The 19,803-nt window shown below is 39.1% G+C and overlaps 2 protein-coding genes across 2 annotated transcripts; both read right to left on the reverse strand.

The window, feature by feature from the left end:
- Nucleotides 1-26: 26 nt before the first annotated feature.
- ndufs3 (NADH:ubiquinone oxidoreductase core subunit S3) lies at nucleotides 27-8,884 on the reverse strand. Its single transcript, XM_088334034.1, has 7 exons — nucleotides 8,751-8,884; nucleotides 6,759-6,821; nucleotides 5,613-5,710; nucleotides 3,992-4,141; nucleotides 3,728-3,853; nucleotides 3,516-3,635; nucleotides 27-883 (listed from the first exon to the last, which is right to left on the reverse strand). The coding sequence occupies exons 1-7, from the start codon at nucleotides 8,803-8,805 to the stop codon at nucleotides 713-715; spliced, it is 783 nt and encodes a 260-aa protein (XP_088190160.1). The 5' UTR covers nucleotides 8,806-8,884; the 3' UTR covers nucleotides 27-712.
- A 3,758-nt stretch (nucleotides 8,885-12,642) lies between these two features.
- On the reverse strand, nucleotides 12,643-18,713 carry ptpmt1 (protein tyrosine phosphatase mitochondrial 1). Its single transcript, XM_088333217.1, has 4 exons — nucleotides 18,429-18,713; nucleotides 18,259-18,339; nucleotides 15,818-16,009; nucleotides 12,643-13,229 (listed from the first exon to the last, which is right to left on the reverse strand). Exons 1-4 carry the CDS (start codon nucleotides 18,573-18,575, stop codon nucleotides 13,101-13,103), a joined length of 549 nt encoding a protein of 182 aa, XP_088189343.1. The 5' UTR covers nucleotides 18,576-18,713; the 3' UTR covers nucleotides 12,643-13,100.
- Nucleotides 18,714-19,803: the final 1,090 nt, after the last annotated feature.

Here is a 19,803-nt window from a genome sequence, read left to right on the forward strand (position 1 = left end):
TCATCACATAGTGTGCAAAAAAAAAAAAAAAAAAAAACACAGGTTTTTTTCCCCTCTAACAGCACTTTTATTTACATAAATATTTCTGAGCGCTTGACATGAGTTACAAACCCAGTTAGAAATTTCTTGCATACACTAAACCAGTGGTCGGCAACCACAGGGCTGCAAGGCAGTACCGGGCTGCCTGTCGTTTGGTACTGGCCCCCACCAAAAGAAAAAAAGTTGCATTAAGTTGTCCCTCCTTATAGCATGTTTATTCGTGTACACACGCAATCTTTTTTAATCAGTGTTAACCTCAATTCGTGTGCTCATGTGGAGTTAATTTATAGTATTTTGGCAAAAGTTTAGCAACAGACACGCGCTGCTAAACATTGGATGCAACGGGATTCAAGCCTGGATTACGGCTATGAGAGCAGCATTGATGATTTAAAAAAAAATAATAATTTGGGTCTCTCTCATCATCACATCATTTTTTAGGTTTTACCGCCTTCTTTATCTTGAAGGCGCACGTGATTGGTTAATCGTTGAACAAGAGTTTTTTATGGCTGAATTCATTTTCACAATGTTGCATTACAATATTCTACAACATGGCAGCACAACAAAACAGTGCACTTAGGTTCCTTAACGATGTTACTGGTGGGGTGGGCCTCGAGAAAATTGTCCGTGCTACGGAAACAGCTGCCGACCACTGCACTTAAGGGTAAGGAAATTGTCACTTCTTGTCAGCCGCCTCAGCTCCCGCTTCCAGTGTGGGCGGAGCTTCTTTGGCCTCTCGATGAGCAGGGAACACCTCCCACGGTGTGTTCAAGTCAAACTTCCGAAACTCTTGCGCCAGCTCCACCGGTTCGGCCACCACGCGCTTCAGTTCGTCGTCGTAGCGCACCTGGCAGGTAAGTCACCTTCGATTAATACGTTGGAAATTTGTATCACCACAATTTGTATCCAACCCCTGCTGTAAACGGGTGTTTTTGCAAGTTTGAGTTCGGGCACCTTTAACGTGGCCATATTCAAGCACTTTTTAAAGACTTTCAAAGACAATTTTCCAACGACTACAGTACCATTAATAGAAGAAATCCTGTGTAAATCACGTATTTTGCAGAGCATATCAGCAATTTACACATGCAATTTTTAATGTTATGCGTGCATTTATCTAGAGTCTAGATTCTAGACATTTGATTTTTAGATCCTGAGAAAATCACGAATAGATTTTGGGAATTGAACAATATGTGTGAAAGTATTTATCTCGTCATATGGGTGTTGGGTAAAATGACGGTAATATGGAGTTTACGTTTTTAGTTTCAGGAAGTTCTTCCCATGACCCAATTCACCATGTTTTTTTTTTTTGCAAGGCCCAAAAAAGATACATAATTCTTGCACTAATATGCATTCTATAGTGCCCTGTTTAAGTTAAGCATGCACCCATCCTTTTAGGCATGACCCATAGGGGGCAATGATGCTTCATAGGACAATGCCTTACAAACCAATGCCAACTAATGCTGTATCCACCGCATTCATCATATGGCAGTGTGTAGGTACCAGACCATATGCTGAGTAAGCGCAGTGTAGATATAAAAGCGATGATATAGGTACAGGCCATTAACGGTTCAATGGCGCAGTGCCTTCATAATTGTCAGAACGGAGAAACATGACGTTTTGCGCACCTCCGCGATCAACATGACGACCCGAATCATGTGATCATGTCACTGAAAACATTGGGGCCTAAATTGTCTTGCAAAGTTCACACATTGTTCATGCAACAGTTCAGTGATCCTGCAATAAAATGTTATTTTGCAAGCAAAGTGTCCTTGTGCTTATGGAAAGCTTTGTTTAGATATTGGTGTAAAGGAAATTATGCTTTAAATGTGCCGTTTATACTGTTATATTTTTTTATACTCTTATACTTTTATGTATTTTTATAGCATACTCAACAAGTGTGTTTTTTTACAATCTATGTTACACTCTAAGTGTGTGGTTTTACGAATTTGAGTTATGTTCGGAGGCATGCACCTTCAAAAGAATACGTTCCGAGACACCAACTAGGTGTCTCTTATTATAAAGCTAAAACTTGAAAGGCCATAAGCAGTTCCCCAGGATACTGCTCATGCTAGCTTATCCTCAAAAGTGGCTTAAAGAAGCCAATGATTATATCCAGGTGCTGTTTGTATTCTTGCAACAATTGTATCTTCTTGGGGTCTGCTAACTATTAATCAAGATGGCCTACGTTTTTAGTGCCGGGGAGCCCGCTCGAGAGCTTGTCTCCCCACATTCCAAGTCTGCTCGAGAGCTTACCTCCTACATTTACAGAGAGGCATTGTGTTGCAAAGTTTCACTATCCTTATTGCTCATTTATTATACTCGCACGCCATTTAGCGAACAACATTATACACTGCATTTAAACACGTGATTATGGTCTAAACTAATTATATGTGGTGTTTCATTCTTGTGTTTGCCAATAAATATGCCTCCTGCTAAGGGCGGGGCATATTTTTCCTTCCTGATCAGATCCTGGAAAAACACACCTCTGATAGAAGGGCTATCAAACCAGCTCGGTAGCCTAGATGGTAGGGCGCCCGCTCTGAGACTGGGAGGTCGCTGGTTCAAGCCTCGGCAGAGTCATACCTAAGACTTACAACATTGGTACTCGGCATTAAGGGTTGGAATTGGGGGGTTTGTCACCTAATGTCTCCCAACACAGGAGTTGGGTCTAAAAACGCGGCGCCGATCGAAGGCGACGTGTCACGTCGAGAGGTTCGCTTGTCAAATGATTTCCTTGTAGATATCATGTTTATGGTTTATACTGTCTGAATAAAAAAATACAATACAATACAAAACCAAATCTCCGACTCAGAGTGTGTTCTTTTCTTCATCCTAATACAATCTCAAGTTTTAACCTTGACAATTGGAGCTATCACAAATGAACAAAAAAAGCACCAGTGACAGTTCTGCTTAAAGTGCACCCTTTCACAAAGAGACGTTTTTCTTAGAAGTTTTCTGGGAAACTAGTAATTCCAAGAAACTTAGCAATGTTCAACTGTTGTTTACAAAACAATGGTAACTTTTCTTTCAAGTGAAAGATAAGGGTTCAGGCTTTATTTTGATGTGTCCTACGCCTATATAGCTACAGAGTAAATATTCTGTAGGCCTTCAAAGGTGAGTCAAAATGGCAAAAATTGGATGGCACTTCCAATTTGAAGGAAACTTGTGGCACTGGAATAGTTAAATAACGAGAAAAGACTGACAAATACAGATTACAAAAAAAAACGTTTGTAATTCTGTATTACCAATTAATGGCCTTTCTGTGATTACTTTGTTGACAAAGTATTCAACCTATTAGGTACGTAATCTTTAGTACAGCATCCTCTTGCAAAATTCAGATCTTTTAGACATAACACATAGCTTGACACAATTACCTGCCAATCAAATATTTTTTCATTCTAAGATTTGTACTTCAAACAAAAATATTCACCCGTATTACATCGTAAGCAGATAATTAAAAATAAAGAGAGATTGCATACCTCAACATAACCTGAGAGAGGAAAATCTTTCCTTAAAGGATGACCCTCGAAGCCATAATCGGTCAGGATGCGTCGCAGGTCCGGATGGTTAGCAAAAAACACACCATACATGTCCCAAACCTTAATGACAAAAGCACAAATGATCACAGTCGCTTTAGCATCGAGAAGCTCGATGAAGCAGCCGCATCGATCGGTGTCGTTTTATGACTCACCTCTCTCTCGTACCAGTTGGCCGCCATGTGTACGGGAACAGCAGAGTCCAACGGCGTCAGTTCATCCGTGTAGGTCTTAATCCGAATGCGCGAGTTGTAACGTAGTGAGAGCAAGTTATACACGATCTGAAAAGAAAAACACAGAAAAGGAACTCGTTGCGGTTTAGGTCAACGGCTTATCGGCAAATTGCAAATAAAGACGTCGGCTCGTTACCGATTTTCCCGTAGGGTAAAATGTCGTAAAATATGTATCGACTGCTGTACCTCGAAGCGGTTTTGCCGCGTAGGAATGTCAACGCTCGTGAGGTCGATCAAGTTTCTGAACTGAGCGTTGGTGTGATCCCTCAGAAAGGTCAGCACGGGGATCACGCCTTCCGGATGGATCATCACCTCGAGTTCATTATAACACGTCACCTAAAAACGCACATTTTTCAAATAACAACAAAAAGTGTTACTTTTGGTGTTCATGTGATAGTTCGGTATATTCTTAAGTAGGGCCGCGACGTTTAAAAAACAATCATGGAAACGGTAGACAATGAATTCCATTGGCAACTATTGATGCAGGACACGCTTTTCCAACAGAGTGAGACATCTAACATGACATCTAATTTCTACTGTGTGTCGGGAATGCGGAAGTCTCTGTCTTGAGCGGTAACATACTGAAATGATGGCGACAACATTAAGTACACGTACCGAAACTTCAACATTTTGGAAGCATTTTAGCCCGGATACAGCCGGTAAAAAGACTACCTGCAAAGTTTGCAAAGCAGACCTTGCGTATATAGTGTTAGCTCTGTGATGCAACAAAATTGTAAAGATCACGTCCGAGAGTGGGCAGCATGGCGGTTAGCGCGTGTGCGGCACAGTTCTGAGGTCATGAGATCGAACCTCCTGTGTGGAGTTTGCATGTTCTCCCTGTGCTTGCGTGCGTTTCCTCTGGGCACTCCGGTTTCTTCCCACGTTCCAAACACATGCATTTCAGGTTAAATGGCTGGTTCAAATTGTCCTTAGGTGTGAATGAGAGTCAATTGTCTGTCCCTGTGTGCTGTGCGACTGGCTGGCAACCAGTTCAGGGTGTCTCCCCTGCCCACTTCCCGAAGATAGCTGGGATTGGCTCCAGCACGCCCGTGACCCTACTGAGGAAAAGCGGTGCAGATGATGGATGGACGTTGAAAGAAACAGAGTCTGACCTGCCTCGGTAAGATTCAAGCCAATGGCGTTTTGATGACATGCATTGTACATTTTACTCGTGTGTATTTTGCTATAAAAGGAAGCTCGAGTGTTATGCCAGACTGTGCTCGACAATGTTAATTGAAAATAAATGCATGCAGTCTGAAGAACAAACATCAGTTGTTAAAACGGTAAAAACCGTTTGATTTCAAACTATTGAGACGCGTTAGTTCTATTGTTATAGACTTTGCGGTTGACCATTGAATGTAATTTACAAAATACACATAATAGATCTCTTCTGTACTGCTGCTAATGTGCCTCTTCCTGGTTTGCGAAGATAAAACAATTTTAACTTGATTTAAATGCATTATTTATTTGCCCACCCCTTAAGTATGGAGAGGTTTCTTTATCGGTTTAGGTATCTATTGAACGGGCACTGCGCCTAATTGGTTGCCCTTTTATTTAGTTTTTGTACGAATCAACAGTATGCTCAATTAAATATATATTTGTCAGTGTACCCATTTCCTTGTGTTTATCATTTTCCACATAATTAAATCAACTTCTCGCTCCATAGAGAAATAATAATTATCTGATTATTCATCTTGTATTTTCATTAGTCGGTGACTAGTAGACTATTAAAATAGTTGTTACTTGCAGCCCTATTCTCAAGCCAATCATCATAAATCAGGATGCACTCATATTGCATTGAACATACCTGAACCTGCTGAACGTATTTGGGCAACATCTCAGCCACATACTCGCCAAACGCTGCAAGCCGGTTGTGGGTGACTGCATCTTTTGGCCGCACGGTGGCTGTGGAGAAGATGCGGCAAGATGCTCGTAAAACACACACACAATGTCCTCCTATTTTGAAGTGGATATTAGTCCCACCCCCCGAACACCAACAACCCTATAACTGAATGTTCAATTTAATATAAAATTGTAAAACATTATCAATCGTTATTGTCTTGAGCATACGGCTCGCAAGCCAGCTACGGGTTTCAGTTCAGTGAAAGTGCTCAGTCAATGCCATAGTGTATAAATGTTTTCAGGAGCATTGTCCCCTACTGCCAAAAGGTTAAAAATAGGTTTTTCTTGTTTTATTCTATAAAACTAGCGTAAAGGGTTTGTCGCTGCTCATATGAAGCATCTGGGAATGATTTCAGAATAATAAATTACTGTTAGATGGCAAGAGTAGCTTTAATCAAATCTTTGCCCAACACGTCGAGGAAGCCCCACTTCCCAATGTTGCTTCCTTTTTTCAGCAAATGAGAATGTGTAGTGGGCCCCATATGACGTTGGGTGTAGTGAAACAGTATGGTGATAGTCACAAAAATATGGAGAAGTACAGACAGGTATTGCTTCTACTGATCTTTTGTCTGGTCAGAGGGCGATGACGTTCTGTGCACACCCACAGGAACGTGATCACCTAGTAGACCAAAATCGTGCTGAAGGTTCTTGTAAAGTTCATGGATTGTTCATGCATAAGTTTGGTGTTCTTGCAATAAAATATTATTTTGCAAGCAAAGTGCCCTTGGGGTTTATGAAAAGCATTGTTTAGGTATCGGAGGTATCACAAATGCAAAACAAAAGCACCCAAGTGAAAGTTCTGCTTGAAATGCATCCTTTCACAAAAGGGCGTTTTTATCAGTTTTCTTGGAAACACGTACTTTTAAGAAACAATGAAGCAATATTGAACTGTGGTTTACAAAACAGTGATAAAAGACGAAGGTTCAAGCTTTTTTTAAATATGTCCTATGTCTATTTAGCTACAGAACTAAATTTGGCGGGCGACAGCTCTTGCCATTTGAAAGGTCTGGCGTTGAATGAGTTAAAAGCAATGTCGTCGGGTCGTACTTACGTTTTGTCTCATTGGTAGAACTTTGCAGTCTGCTCTGCTGCAGTAGACACGAAGATCTTGCAACTAGACACATTTGAAGCCCCAGTAAATAATGTGAATCAGTTGAGCTTTGTTTCAATACCAAACAGACAATAAACGCGATCTATCTAAATCAACGGGCTGTGAACACTTGGGTAAAATAAGATCTCAAAACTGTTTAACCCTTGTGGCATGTTTGTTTTCATGACACAATGCATACCAGTGTACATTATTTGAATGTGAACCTCAACTGTATTAATTTAGACATTTATGAACATTTTTGTATTCCAGCCAATCCAAATGTTCAGTGGCATCAATCTGTTGAAAATAAGCCAGGTTATGAACTATAACGAAGGTCCATAGATCCACACAATGTACATAGCATATTTTGTATATAGTATGTGGTTGGCTTGCAAATGTAATAACATGAATCACATCACAATTCTATTAAGAAAATCTACATGTTTTCACAACTTGGGGGAAAATTGAGCAACGAAGTATTGCAGCTTGGTCATCCTGGAATGGGGATTACCTTATGTGCGGCCCCTTCCCAAAGGTTTTTTATTTTCTTCTGCAGGGGTTTTTGAATTTCTCCTTGCCCTCATCTAGGTTGTAGATCAGGGGATGGTGTAATTACAGTCTTTTCAGCCTTTTAAGACTTTTTGAGATTAAGTGCTATAGAAATAAACATGAATTGACTATTTCTACTTCAATGTAACACTCATTTTGTTGATCGGCATAAGAATGCAGTTTCGTAAGGCTGCCAACGTGTGCTTGTAAGTTTCTTGCTAGTGATGCGTTCCGGAACATTTAGTACATGTAACTATATTATTTGTGTATTTTGCAGGGGGAATGGCGCAGCTGAGTGGTTAGCACACAGCCCCACGGTAAGAGAGGTCCAGGGTTCTCAATTCCATCTACCACAGCCTCTGCGCGTGGAGTTTGCATGTTATCCTGCGTAGCCTGCGTGGATTTCTACTAAGCACTCTGGTTTTCTCACATTCCAAAGAGGATAATTGGCCGGTCGAAATTGTCCCTAGGTGTTAATGGGCGAGTTGTCTTTCTCTGTGTGTCCTGCGACTATCTGGCAACCAGTTCATGGTGCCCCCTGCCCACTGCCCGACGATAGCTGGGATGGGCTTCAGCGACCCTGCTGAGGATAACCGGTGCAGAAAATGGATGGATTTTGCAGTTAATCCTTGTTTAAAATCCACTATTTGATCACTGAATTGTTATGTTGTGGGAATAATTTACTTAGCACAGTAAATCTGAATATTTTTAAGAGGTTTGGCGTCCCCACTTCAAACAAGTAAAAACTATTTGTTGGAAATCGAGACAGTGAACACTTTTAAAACAATATTGGGTTCCTAATGGGCTTTTGATGTGAACTAAAATAGAGCATAGATCGCTTGCCATGTGAACGAGTTTTACTTTTGATTGATAAAGAATAATACGTGCTTAAAATGTGTGCAGTTTTTGTAGGACTACAAGCAAATACCTAAACTTGGCTTCCTCTATTACCTTTTGAAGGTTATATTGATCATTTAACTTGAATTATTTGTATTGTTTATCTTGTTCTTTCATTAGCATATTTGCTATTGGAGTAATGAATAGATCATCCTAATTCTGTTACATTACTTTAGTATTATAGTATTCAGATTACGTTACTGATGACATTATCAACAGGTAATTAATAACTGTACCGGGTTACTTTGAAAGTCACTCTCCAGGCACAATTTAATATGTACCTGCAAGCCTTTTTTGGGTTACGTTGCTCTAGTGGTGGAATTCTCATTTGACGTAAACAAGCAGCGCTCACTCTGAGCCATTCAACATGGCTTGCTAGCATTAGCTAGCTCGAAGGTCAAACATTCATGATGGTTGGGAGAATCACTTTCAAATAGCAAACATACACCCACGTTGCATAATGACGCTTTGCCTCCATGATAACATCACTGTTTACACAGAACTTACTGTTGGAACTCCGTAAAAGACCACCGCGGACAAAGCGAACAAGAGACGCGGCCATGTTGTTCTTGTGAGATTTAGCTTGTCAATGGTGATGAGTCGTTGGCGAATGAATCGACTCTATGAGCAGACTCTTCGTGCCGGCTCCCCACTATTAAGAGCCAGATTCCTTCGAAACGCTTCCCCCTCTTTTCTTCGTTAAAAAGGTTGAAATGAGTTAAAAGCTTGCAGTAGACTGTGTACAATAAACACGTTTATATTTAGTACAGTAATAGATTTTTTATTTATTTTTTTTATAAGTTTTGTTCGTAACGTTTGATTATTATTGGTAAAGTACATATACCTTTCTTTTTATCCTCCCATCCTTCATTTTTTTCTTCTTTTATCTAGTATTTTTTCTTTTTCCCTGTATTTTTGTGTTCTTTTCTTTTTCCTAAATGGTACATGGTTTGCATTTGTATAGCGCTTTTCAAGTCAATGAAAACCTCCCAAAGAGCTTTACAATGTGCTTCACACTTAGCCATTCACACACTCACTCACACACCAATATCGGCCATGCAGCCATGCAAGGCGCCTACCTGCTTAATGGGGGCATTAGGTAGACCTTCAAAACTTGTAATTAGTAATAGTAATTAAATAACTATAAATACAAAAATTTCTATTTACACTCACCAACTTACATGTTAAAGCTTTTATGTGTTATAATTATCAAAGTGTCTTGACATTTTAACAAAATAAATGGACACGTTTCCCTTTCTTGCTTTAACCTCTCTATTTCCCTCCCTAGCTTTTTACTTTTTCTTGCCTTTTTTCTTTGGATTTTTCCTTCCTTTCTTCCACAGGCTTTTTCTTACTTTTCTACCTCCTCCCAGCGTGTTACTTGTTTCTATTTCTCCTTTTTTTCTTTTATTAGTATTATTCCCTTTTGCTTCTTATTTTGCTTCTATTATCCTAACCTTTTCCTTTTTTCTTGTTCTCTCTCTCTTTGTATTCCTTGTTTATTTTTTTCTCTAGCTTTTTACTTCTGTTTTGCTATTTTTCCCCTTTTTTCTCTCTTTATTTTTTTTCTCCTTTTGTTTCCCACCCCTGGCTTTTTACTTCTTTTTTCTTCCTTGAGCACTACATTTTCCTTTTTATTCATTTTTTTTCTACTTTTATTTCTTGACCTGTCTATTTGAATGTAGTTTTCCCTTTTTTTAAGTCGTTTTGTACATGATTTTACATAATAATTGGTAATACAGTACATGGATTAAAATAACAAGAACAACCTGAAGAGCCGTTTGGGAGCCAAAAGAGCCAACTCTCTAAAAAGAGCCGGAACTCCCTACACCGATGTCCTACTCAACACGCCGTCTCGTGGACCGGAGGACATCATTTCGACTGCGCATGGAAAGCAGTTACACTTTAAGGCTGGTGGTGGCAGTCACGAGTAAATAATGTATGCACTTCTTATCACGATTGCAAAAAGCAAAACACTGTCTTTACATTAAAAAAAAAAAAAAAAAACAACTCAGAAATGCAATCTTTTTAGAAGCAAGCACAAGTTAAATGCATTTTTTGGTAAAATAATTTACTTTAAGAATTATGTGTTGCGTATAATATACAGTATTTCCCTGAAATACATTCTAAAATTTGAGCAGCGGTGGGCCATCAGGGCCTGCAAGGCCTTTTCTGCCGACCTAAAAAAAATCGGCATCATGTAATGTTAATTCTAGGTTTGTCCATCAATGCTTAATATTTTCAAATTTTGTCAGCTTCCTTTTATTGCTTCTCCCTGATTGTGCTGCTTTCAGGTGTGCTTTCATGTTTAAGCATTTAACCAATAAGATTTCTGCCATTAGTTGTTGCTAGGTTCAGAATTAATATATATCATAAATAGTCTCATCTTCCATCTTAATTCCAAAGTGTCACAAAACAGGACATGGATGTTGTGTGTCAAAGAGGGTGTGTAAGGGTTTTACTTTCAGCAGTAATCCTCTCCGGAGAGTGCAGTAGAGGAGGTGTGTGTTCTCCTGTCCAGGGCCTTCGCAAAAAAAAAAAAGCTTGTACCCCAGCATCAGTTCTCGGAAAAAGGTTTAGCCAATAAGATTTCTAGTTGGGGTTTGAGTGCCTTCTAGCAGTCACACTTTCACAAACAATGATTGGCTGAGGAACAGTAATCCAGCGGCAGTAGCTCAAGAGGTAGAGCGCTCGTCTTGGGATCAAGGGATCCCAGTTCGAATCCCGGCTCGTCCATGTTACATGTCGAAGTGTCCTTGGGTAAGACACTGAACCCCTAATACCCCCAATAAGCAGGTTAGCGCCTTACATGGCTCCAAGGCCGCTATTGGGAAATGTGGAGCACATTGTAATTAATGCAGAACATTTCATTTCAAAGCGATCTCGCCATCAAACTTGAAAAGAACGATCTGTACGAAAAATAATATTTTGCTGATTTAATAGCAAAGGATCAGACAACTCCAGAGCAAACAAGTCCCGCTCATAAAAGTTTTGTCCGCTATTTTCAGCCTAGAGCAGGGATAGGGAACCCACAGCTTGCAAGCCATTTACTGTATAGCCTGGAGATTTGTTAAAGTTTGCGAAAGGAAATTCGGATTTCCCTTATGCAGAGTTAAATATGTGCAAAGCTAATGTAACACAAAAAGTTACCGGACACAATTACCTAAACATGCAAAGTATGTGGAAATAGTACATGGTTTTGCAGAAAAGCTAAATATACAGGGTTTGTACAGATCTTTCAGGGCCAAAATCAAGCACTCTTAAATACAATTTTCAATTTCTCAGTAAGAGAAGAAATTTAAAGTGAATCATATGAAATTTTATATCTTGCGTGTGCATTAACAAGACATATGACTTTTAGATCTGGATTAAATCGCTAATATATTTGTGGATCTGAACAATAAGAGTATAAATATTTTTGAGACAAATCTTTACCCCATACAGGTAAAATGACGGTAGTATGTGGCTTACATTTTCAGTTACAGGAAGTTCTTCCAATTCTGATTTACCACTGAGAAATGCTAGCTTAAATTTCTGAATGGCTCATAATAAATGTAGTGTCTAAAACTCATGACGAAAAGTTGGCGGACACCAGGGCAGACAACACTGAAAAGTCGCCTGCCCCATTTTTCACAACTTGAAATGCAATACGACGATGCTTTTAATGTACGTTTACATTTTGTAGCGTCATATTGTTAGCTTCTTTTGAATCTTTCATCTGGGGCTGAGGTTTTGGCTTGACTTCTAACCATTTATACATTTTTCTTGTGATTTCTGTGCGTCTATACAGGTATGCTAATGCACAACCTTATAACCGGAAGCACGAAGTTATTCAATGCAGGCTGCTGATCAGCTGCCGAGTATGCATATTGCCTAACAAACCGAAATTCCGAAATTTCCAAACTGAACGAAGATTTCGAAATCGGAATAACGCAAACGTTTGATTTGAAAAAAAGTCTTTCGTTTTGTTTTTTCTTTTCTTGAAAAAGCTGACAGCCACCCGGGCGGAGACGTTTTGTAAGTTGTACGCCCGACATAAAAGATGCACGCCCCGGGCGTCCGGGCGGACATTATTTCAGACACTGCTATTCAAATTTAAGCATTTTCAAGGATTTCAAGCAGCTGTGCAAACCTCGACATCAACAATTCCCAATGACAGTCATCTGCTACCAGTGACCAAGATAATTCAGATTAGAGTTGGAACGGGCAAGACAAGACTGGTCAAACAGAAAACAAGTTCTTTTTCCCCAAATAGAAAAAAAAAGTCTTATACAAAACGTGTTATACGGCATTCACAATGATCAAAAAATGTATAAAATCTGGAAAAACCGTACAAGTTGACAGGTATATAAACATCAAACTTACTACTGTAACTGTATTAAGTGTAAAAACATCAGAGAAAAGTTAAATATTTTATTAGAGAAACATAGATAATAGTATAAAACAACTTTTAACACAAAATAAGGAAAAATATATCATCCTTAAAATATCAAAACATTTTAATACAGTAGATATTTTAAAAAGTCTTCACTTCCTATTTGACAAACTGTACTACTGCACTTCTCAATACAAAATAAATTTCTTTCAAGCTGCAAACAAAACCAACTGGGTAAAAAAAAATACACGTTACTTCTTTTGTCGTGCACTGTCGAATTACAGATAAAACAATGACCAATCCAGTTACACCTAAAAAGATACTTTAAAATACCCAAAAGTCGCAACGAGTCATGCCGTCTTGCCATGGATTGTACTAACTGGTACTAAGAGAAGGGTGGTGGGGGAGAAACCTGTAGACTGAGTTCAGGAGTGGCAGGATCCACGTGTCAGGCACTCGACATTTGGAGCCGCCTTTCGCTCCTACCGGGCCTGCGCGCACACCTGCAGATGGTATTTCCTCAGCATCTCCAGCTGAGCATTTCGCACCAGGATGTGTGGACGGACGGACGTCAGTTTCTGACAGGCTTCTTCTGGGCTCCAACAGTGAAGCTGTCGAAAAACAAATCCAATCTCAATAATCAGTGACGCGTACTCTTTGAACGCCTCCACGTAAGGGTGGCCAGACGGGGACACGGGAGATCCTGGAGTGAAAAGCTCCAAACGTGTAATAATTCAGGGTTCGTAAAACTTCCTCAAAGCCAAATTTAGTCACTTTAAGGACTTTCAAAGCCAAATTTTTAAATTTATGCCATACAAATCTGGTGTGAATCATCTATTTTGGAGTCACATTATCTGAAATTTACTTTCATAAAGCATTAAAAATTACTTTTTGGTCCAGAGTAAAAAAAAAAAAAAAAAACGTTTTGAAAATCATAACACTGCCTATATTCATGACCAATTTTCAGTAGCATTATAAAAACACATGCTTGGAAAAAAACATTTGAACTCCCTGGATGTGGGAAATTGATAAATATTACTAAATCGTTGTGTTTACATTTTCAAGACTTTCGAACCTTGGATTCAAGACATTGTAATGCCAATTAGTCTTATTTTTTAGAATACTGAATTCAATGCCTTTTAAGACCCTGACAGCAATCCCCTTGTTTTTATTTAAATATGTATTTATAATTAACATATAATTTATAATTATAATATATTTAGATTGAAAATTGAAATTGTGAGAGACAGAACTGGAGTAGTAGTGGAACTGAGCAAGCGTGTGGATAAGAGAGTACTCTGTTGGTTTGGACACATGAAGAGGATGGATGAGGAGCGAATATTGAAGAGGATCTAAAGAGCAGAAGTCAACGGAAGGAGACCAAGGGGAAGGCAGCGATTGACGTGGATGGATGGTGTCATGAGTGCACTGCAGGAAAGAGGTCTAAATATAATGGAAGCTAGAGCTCTTGTTGGTGATAGAAAGGAGTGGAGAGGTGTTGTGAAAGGATAGTGGGATTGTGGACGCGTTCTTAAGGATGGGCCGGGCACCCGTATGATGCGGCAGGGGTAAACCAGTGAAAGCTGTCGGGTCCTGCTGTTGAACAAAAGAGTGTGTTGTGTCACCCTGATCCGAGTGAGTGTTCATCTGGAGGGACGAAAGGATGACCAACTTAGGTGCCGAGGTGCCTAACTGGTTTGGGCAATCGGGTTGGCCATGGTCCAAAAATGTTTGTGTTTGTTTTGTGCTATTTTGTCCCTTTTTTATTTTCTTTGTTTTGGTATGTGTGTTTGTCTTTGCTGTCGGTCACCCCTCTCGAGGGATATGACCAAGGTAGGTAGATCGATAAGTAATAACAAAAATTACAATAACAATATTAATAGTTTTAATTATTTATTAATCTGTTTAATACTCAATAATACATTAAAACCAAAGAACAAACCAAAACGTTCAAGCTCAAGTGTTTGTTTAACGAATAGTATTACTGTACATTACAAAGTTGTTTTTTTCAAACACAACATCCCTACTATAAAATATACATTTAAAAAAAATCTTGCCGCAATACTGCACAGCTTTAATGATTAAGGACCTGATCCACTCTACTTCACAATGACACTTTGTCGCCATCATGTGGACATTATGGAAAACTGTCAGTCGAAAACCCAAGAATAACCGAAAATTTAAAACAATTTAAAAAAAGAGCTGGTATAAAAATTGAGCTAAAAAAAAAACCTAGCAAGTAAGGAAAATGTATGTCTGGTTTGCACTTTTACAGAAACCCTCTATTTTTCCATTATCAAATATTTATAAAAAAGTATCAGGGAGCCACAAGGGAGCGCCATTCTGTCATTCCATTAAAAACTTGTGCTAAAACCACAACAGAAGAAAATACAAATAACAAAATACAGAGACTCAAAGTGACCAGAACGCATCTTATTACTTTGGAAAGAAACTCAGAAAAGAAAAAGGAAAGAAAAAGAGGGAAAAAACAAATGAGACAAAAAGTAAAACCAAAGAAAATAAATGGAAAAAATAGAGAAAAGAAAATTGCATTTGTTTTGCCTGTTTTCTTTAATTTTTCTTTTGCTTTCTTTTCCCCTACTTTTTATTCTCCTTTTTCTTTTGCCTCTTTCACTTCTTCCTCCATATTGTTTATTTCTTTTTCTAGAAAAAAAAATAATTCCTTTTTATATCAGTCTTTGGGAAAGGCTGGGTAAAAATTGGAAGGAAAAGGTTGCTTTTTGCTCCCTTTCGGTCTCTGTAGTTTATAGTATTACTTGGACTCATTTTTGGTTGCACTACTCATGACAGCGACATCAAGAGGACAAATATAAAAACACTGTCCCTTTAAGAACAGTGGAATGTTTTTAACGGTGTTTTTGTAGAAAACTCCATTTGGCCCCCAACTCAATTGAGTTTGAGACCCCCGCCCTACACCAAGTTTACTAGGTATTGGCAATAGATAGCACCTTTCTCTGCCTTTTGGTGCTTTGGTGGCTCCAGAGCATTTTGTTGACGTAGCTTTTAGAGATGAAACAGGTTTGTGCATAAAAATGTAGGTTTGACAAGCTGTCTTACATTCGTGTACAACTCAGACTGCAACGTTACTGACGCACAGGCAGACACAGGTAGGAAAATGGTGTGACTGCATAATAAGCTATTCATTTTGGAATAATTTCCCAATAAGTTGCCAACTGACCCGTATGAGGTACGCTGCAGCCAGCGTTGCACTGCGGGACCGTCCAGCCTTGCAGTGGACATAAACGCTGTTTCCTTTCTCTCTGTGCCGCAGAGCAAACTCAACTCCTTGGTGCAGGTTCTCCAAAGTGGGAACGCCGGTGAGGTCCACCGTGCTCAGTCTCAGTTGCTCCACTCCAGCAGCCTCCCACTCCTGGCACACAAGGGTAAGAAGGGCTACTTTATCAGATAAAATCGGATCCAGTGACTAGTTATAGGGCTGCAACAAGGAATCGGTATGAGCCAAATCAAGTCCCGTTTATTTGTATAGCCCTTGATCACAAAATCTCTCATAGGACTACAGAGGTTACAATGATAGCATCCCCTGATCTTAAACCTACATGCGGGCAAAAAAAAAACTCAAAACCTCAGCACGAAAAAAAATTACAAACTTCGAGAAGAGGCCTTAACAAGTCATTAAAATTATTATTTTTTAAAGCGATGGCAGGGAATTGCATTATTGATATATTGTGTAACGTGATTTATGTGCCACTCAGCACGTTAATTCAATGCAAATAAAAGCGCATCAAATTATGTTGCGTTGATGAGGTGACATGCTTGAAGTAACGCTTTGGTTCATCGGACGGCCAATTCTCAATGTACGATTTCCCATGGTCCAGAATAAATATACCTGTCTGAAGTTGCGATGTGTATTGTGGGTAGACCCAAAACAGGCGTCTGTTCTGAAAGGCCCGACTGAAACCACATCACCATTTTGATAGTTCTGTTATTGTGGTCACACCATGTTCCCAAAAAAAGTAATTCGATGAATTATTAAAAAAGACAATGGATAAATGCTACTAAATCTTTTTAGTTCAAACAAATATAAATAATATTAATGTGTTCACATTTTTAAGACTTTAGAAAATTGGACTCAAGACATTTTAATGCCAATTAATAATAATAATAATTTCCTTGTATTGTCATTCTATGTAACAATGCACACAGAACGAAATGTCGATACACCTGACCCGTACAGTTAAACTGTAGCGAAGCCGATGCAGGCCTTACTTTTAGAATAATGAATTCAATGCATTTTACAGTGTCTGAAATAACGTCTGCCCGGACGCCTGGGGCGTGCCTCTTTTGCGTCGGGCGTACAACTTGCAAAACGTCTCTGCCCAGGTGGCCGACAACTTTTTCAAAGAAAAAAAAAATCTTACGTATTTATTTATTCATATATATCTTTTTTAAAACAAACGTTTGCTTTATTCCGATTTCGAAATCTTCGTTCAGTTTGGAAATTTCGTTTCGTTTGGCAATTTGCATACTCTGCAGCTAATCAGAAGCCTGCATCGAATAACTTCGTGCTTCCGGACTCTCCCGAACGTTCTAAGGTCGTGTATTTGCATATTATTTTCCAAAGAAGACGCAAAGAGAACACAAGAAAAATGGATAAGTGGTTAGAAAATCAAGCCAAAACCTCAGCCCCAGAAGGAAGATTCAAAAGAAGCTAACAAAATTGATGACGCTACAAAACGTAAACGTACATTAAAAGCATCGTGGAAGCAGGAGTTATCGTGGCTTGTAGCAGATGACGCAATGCAAACATTGCATGAATAAAGATGAGTAAATACAGGAGCATACTGATGGCAGTTGGAAAACAGCAATGTCATATCCATGCAATTAATGTTATAAGTAGATTTATAATAAACTTAATTTTAAAGTGTTGTTCTGTTAAATATTCTGATTATCAATCCCTAATACTTCGCAACGTTTTGTTTTTTTTGTTTTTTTTTGCGATTAGTCGTCTTATTGTGTTTTAAGTTGTGAAAAATGGGGCAGGCAACTTTTTTGCTGGGCAGCCAACTTTTCAGAGTTGTCTGCCCTGGTGTCCTGTAACCTTTTGTCATGAGTTTCAGACACTGCCTTTTAGGACTTAGGGTACCCTGTTAGATTCAATACATTGGTATTCTCGTTTGCAGTATTTTGTGACATTTTTACAGAATAACTCTGCTCGGACCTCGTTGTAAGACCATTATTTAGGACAAAATGAGCCTAAACGTTCAAGTAACTGCGGAAGGGAGACAAATTTTAAGCGGTATATTTATATTCATTCGTATAAGAGGCCAACTCTGGCATTATTGGATCATATATTTTATCTAATCATCAAACATCAAAACGTAAAATAAAATGTGCTGAAGAGTTAGCTTTTGTCTGGAGAGCCGGTTTGGTGTTTTTTTTTTTTTTTAATATTGTTTTAATATAAATGGTGTGGCTCTCTAAATGTGTGAGACAGTATGTATAGCTTTTATGGCTTTTGGGTCCAAAAACGGTTCCTGACACCTGTTGAAGAGTAAAACTAGTTGTGCATTTGATACGGAAATGCTTGAACTTTGCTTTAAAGGAAGGAAAGCCCTTCTGTCAACTTCTCAAGAAAATTACAATGTTTGATCAACTCACCTCAGCAGAGTTGCACAAATATTTGGTCTCGTAATTCTCATTCATTGTGATAACTCCTCGAACGTTTTCGCTTTCGACCAGCTAAAAGACAAGAACCACCAATGAACCCGGGTCCGTTTTAAGTTGAGACATGTTTATTATTTGTAAATCATTGATATGTTGAAACCAACCTGCTTTGTCATGGATCTGAAGGGCAGCGCTCCAAGAACGACTGTTTCGTCCACCCGATCAAACCACCTTCGCGACGATACTTTCTCCATGACGACATTGTAAGCTAACGTGGGGTAAAAAAGCAGCCTCGCTAAAATTGCAGACATGGTGAAATAACTCACTTATTTCAAACGTGATTCGTTCAGCAGTCGATAAGAAGTTAAACAGCAGTTGTTCACGTGTGGAGTGAAATGAGTCGAGGTCGCAAACACTTGATTAAAGACCCGCCTTCTCCTCTTTTGTTCCGGTTGGAGCCGGACTTCCGACTAGCCCCTCCAAAATAAAAGTAGATTATTAGTTTATTTTTTACATAGTATAGTACTGCGTCATTAAATAAGAGGTGTTTTTATTTAGACTGATTAAGGGTAAAGCAAAGGAAATAATAATAATAATAATAATAATTTCCTTTGTATTGTCATTCTTTGTAACAATGTACACAGAACGAAATGTCGATACACCTGACCCGTTGTAGCGAGTCGATGCAGCCGCAGCCAGAGGGCGCCGCCATTATACCAATTAGGTATGTCTCAGTCGAGGCGCGAACCAGCGACCTCCCAGTCTCAAAGCGGGCACACTACCATCTAGGCTACTGAGCTGGTAATTGCTAAGGCTGAGGCGGACGTGTCAAACAAGCAGCCAGCAGGCTGGATCAGGCCCACCAATAGATTGAATCTGGCCCACGAGGCAACGCAGAGAGAAGTACAAGAGAGAAATGAGCTGCAGTTTTAAATATGACCACTGTTGCGGTATTTTTCTCTGCCTTTTCCCTCCTTTCTTTCTCTTTCTTTCTAACTTTCTTTCTCTCTCAGTGTGTCTTTATTTGTATCCTATTTTTCTCTTTCTCTCTTAGTATATCATTTTCTTTCTTTCATTCTCGCTGTGTCTTTCTTTCTCTATTCTTCTCTCTCTTCTACCAATTTATCTTGCCTTTCTCTCCCCCTTTGTCTCTTTCTCTTTTTTAACATCTCTTTTTTATCACTTTCCTTCTTTCTCTCTTTGTCTTGTTCTTTATTATATTCTTCCTGTGTCTCCCTATCTCCTCTCACTTATCACTTTTTCCCTCTTTTTTTGCATTCTTTCTTGCTCCTTTTCTCTCTCTTTCTCCATGACTCCCTTTCTTTCGCTCTCCTTTTTGCCCCATTCTCTATATCTCTCTTTTTATTGTCATTTCTGTCTTTCTTTCTATCTCTCTCTTCTCTTTCTCTGTTTTATTTCCTTCTCTCTCTTCGGCTCTCACTTGTTTCTTTTTCTCTCTTTCTCTCCTTTTATCTTTCTCATTATTTCTCTCATTCTCTTTCCCTCTGTTTCATTCTCCCTCATCCTTTTCTTTCTCCC

Source organism: Urocampus carinirostris, chromosome 4 (assembly GCF_059441175.1).
Source record: "Urocampus carinirostris isolate Australia breed hairy pipefish chromosome 4, RoL_Ucar_1.0, whole genome shotgun sequence".
Classification (NCBI taxonomy): Eukaryota; Metazoa; Chordata; class Actinopteri; order Syngnathiformes; family Syngnathidae; genus Urocampus; species Urocampus carinirostris.

Bases quoted from the DNA above. Each gene is read 5' to 3' on its own strand.
- ndufs3 (XM_088334034.1), bottom strand. From the start codon at position 8,805: ATGGCCGCGTCTCTTGTTCGCTTTGTCCGCGGTGGTCTTTTACGGAGT. The intron at 4,142-5,612 runs GTATGTTCAATG...GTGCGTTTTTAG, and splicing joins AATACGTTCAGCAGGTTCAG to GTGACGTGTTATAATGAACT. The intron at 884-3,515 runs GTATGCAATCTC...CTTACCTGCCAG, and splicing joins CTCTCTCAGGTTATGTTGAG to GTGCGCTACGACGACGAACT.
- ptpmt1 (XM_088333217.1), bottom strand. From the start codon at position 18,575: ATGTCTGCAATTTTAGCGAGGCTGCTTTTTTACCCCACGTTAGCTTAC. The intron at 18,340-18,428 runs GTTGGTTTCAAC...CTTGTCTTTTAG, and splicing joins TCAGATCCATGACAAAGCAG to CTGGTCGAAAGCGAAAACGT. The intron at 16,010-18,258 runs GTGAGTTGATCA...CTTGTGTGCCAG, and splicing joins ATTTGTGCAACTCTGCTGAG to GAGTGGGAGGCTGCTGGAGT.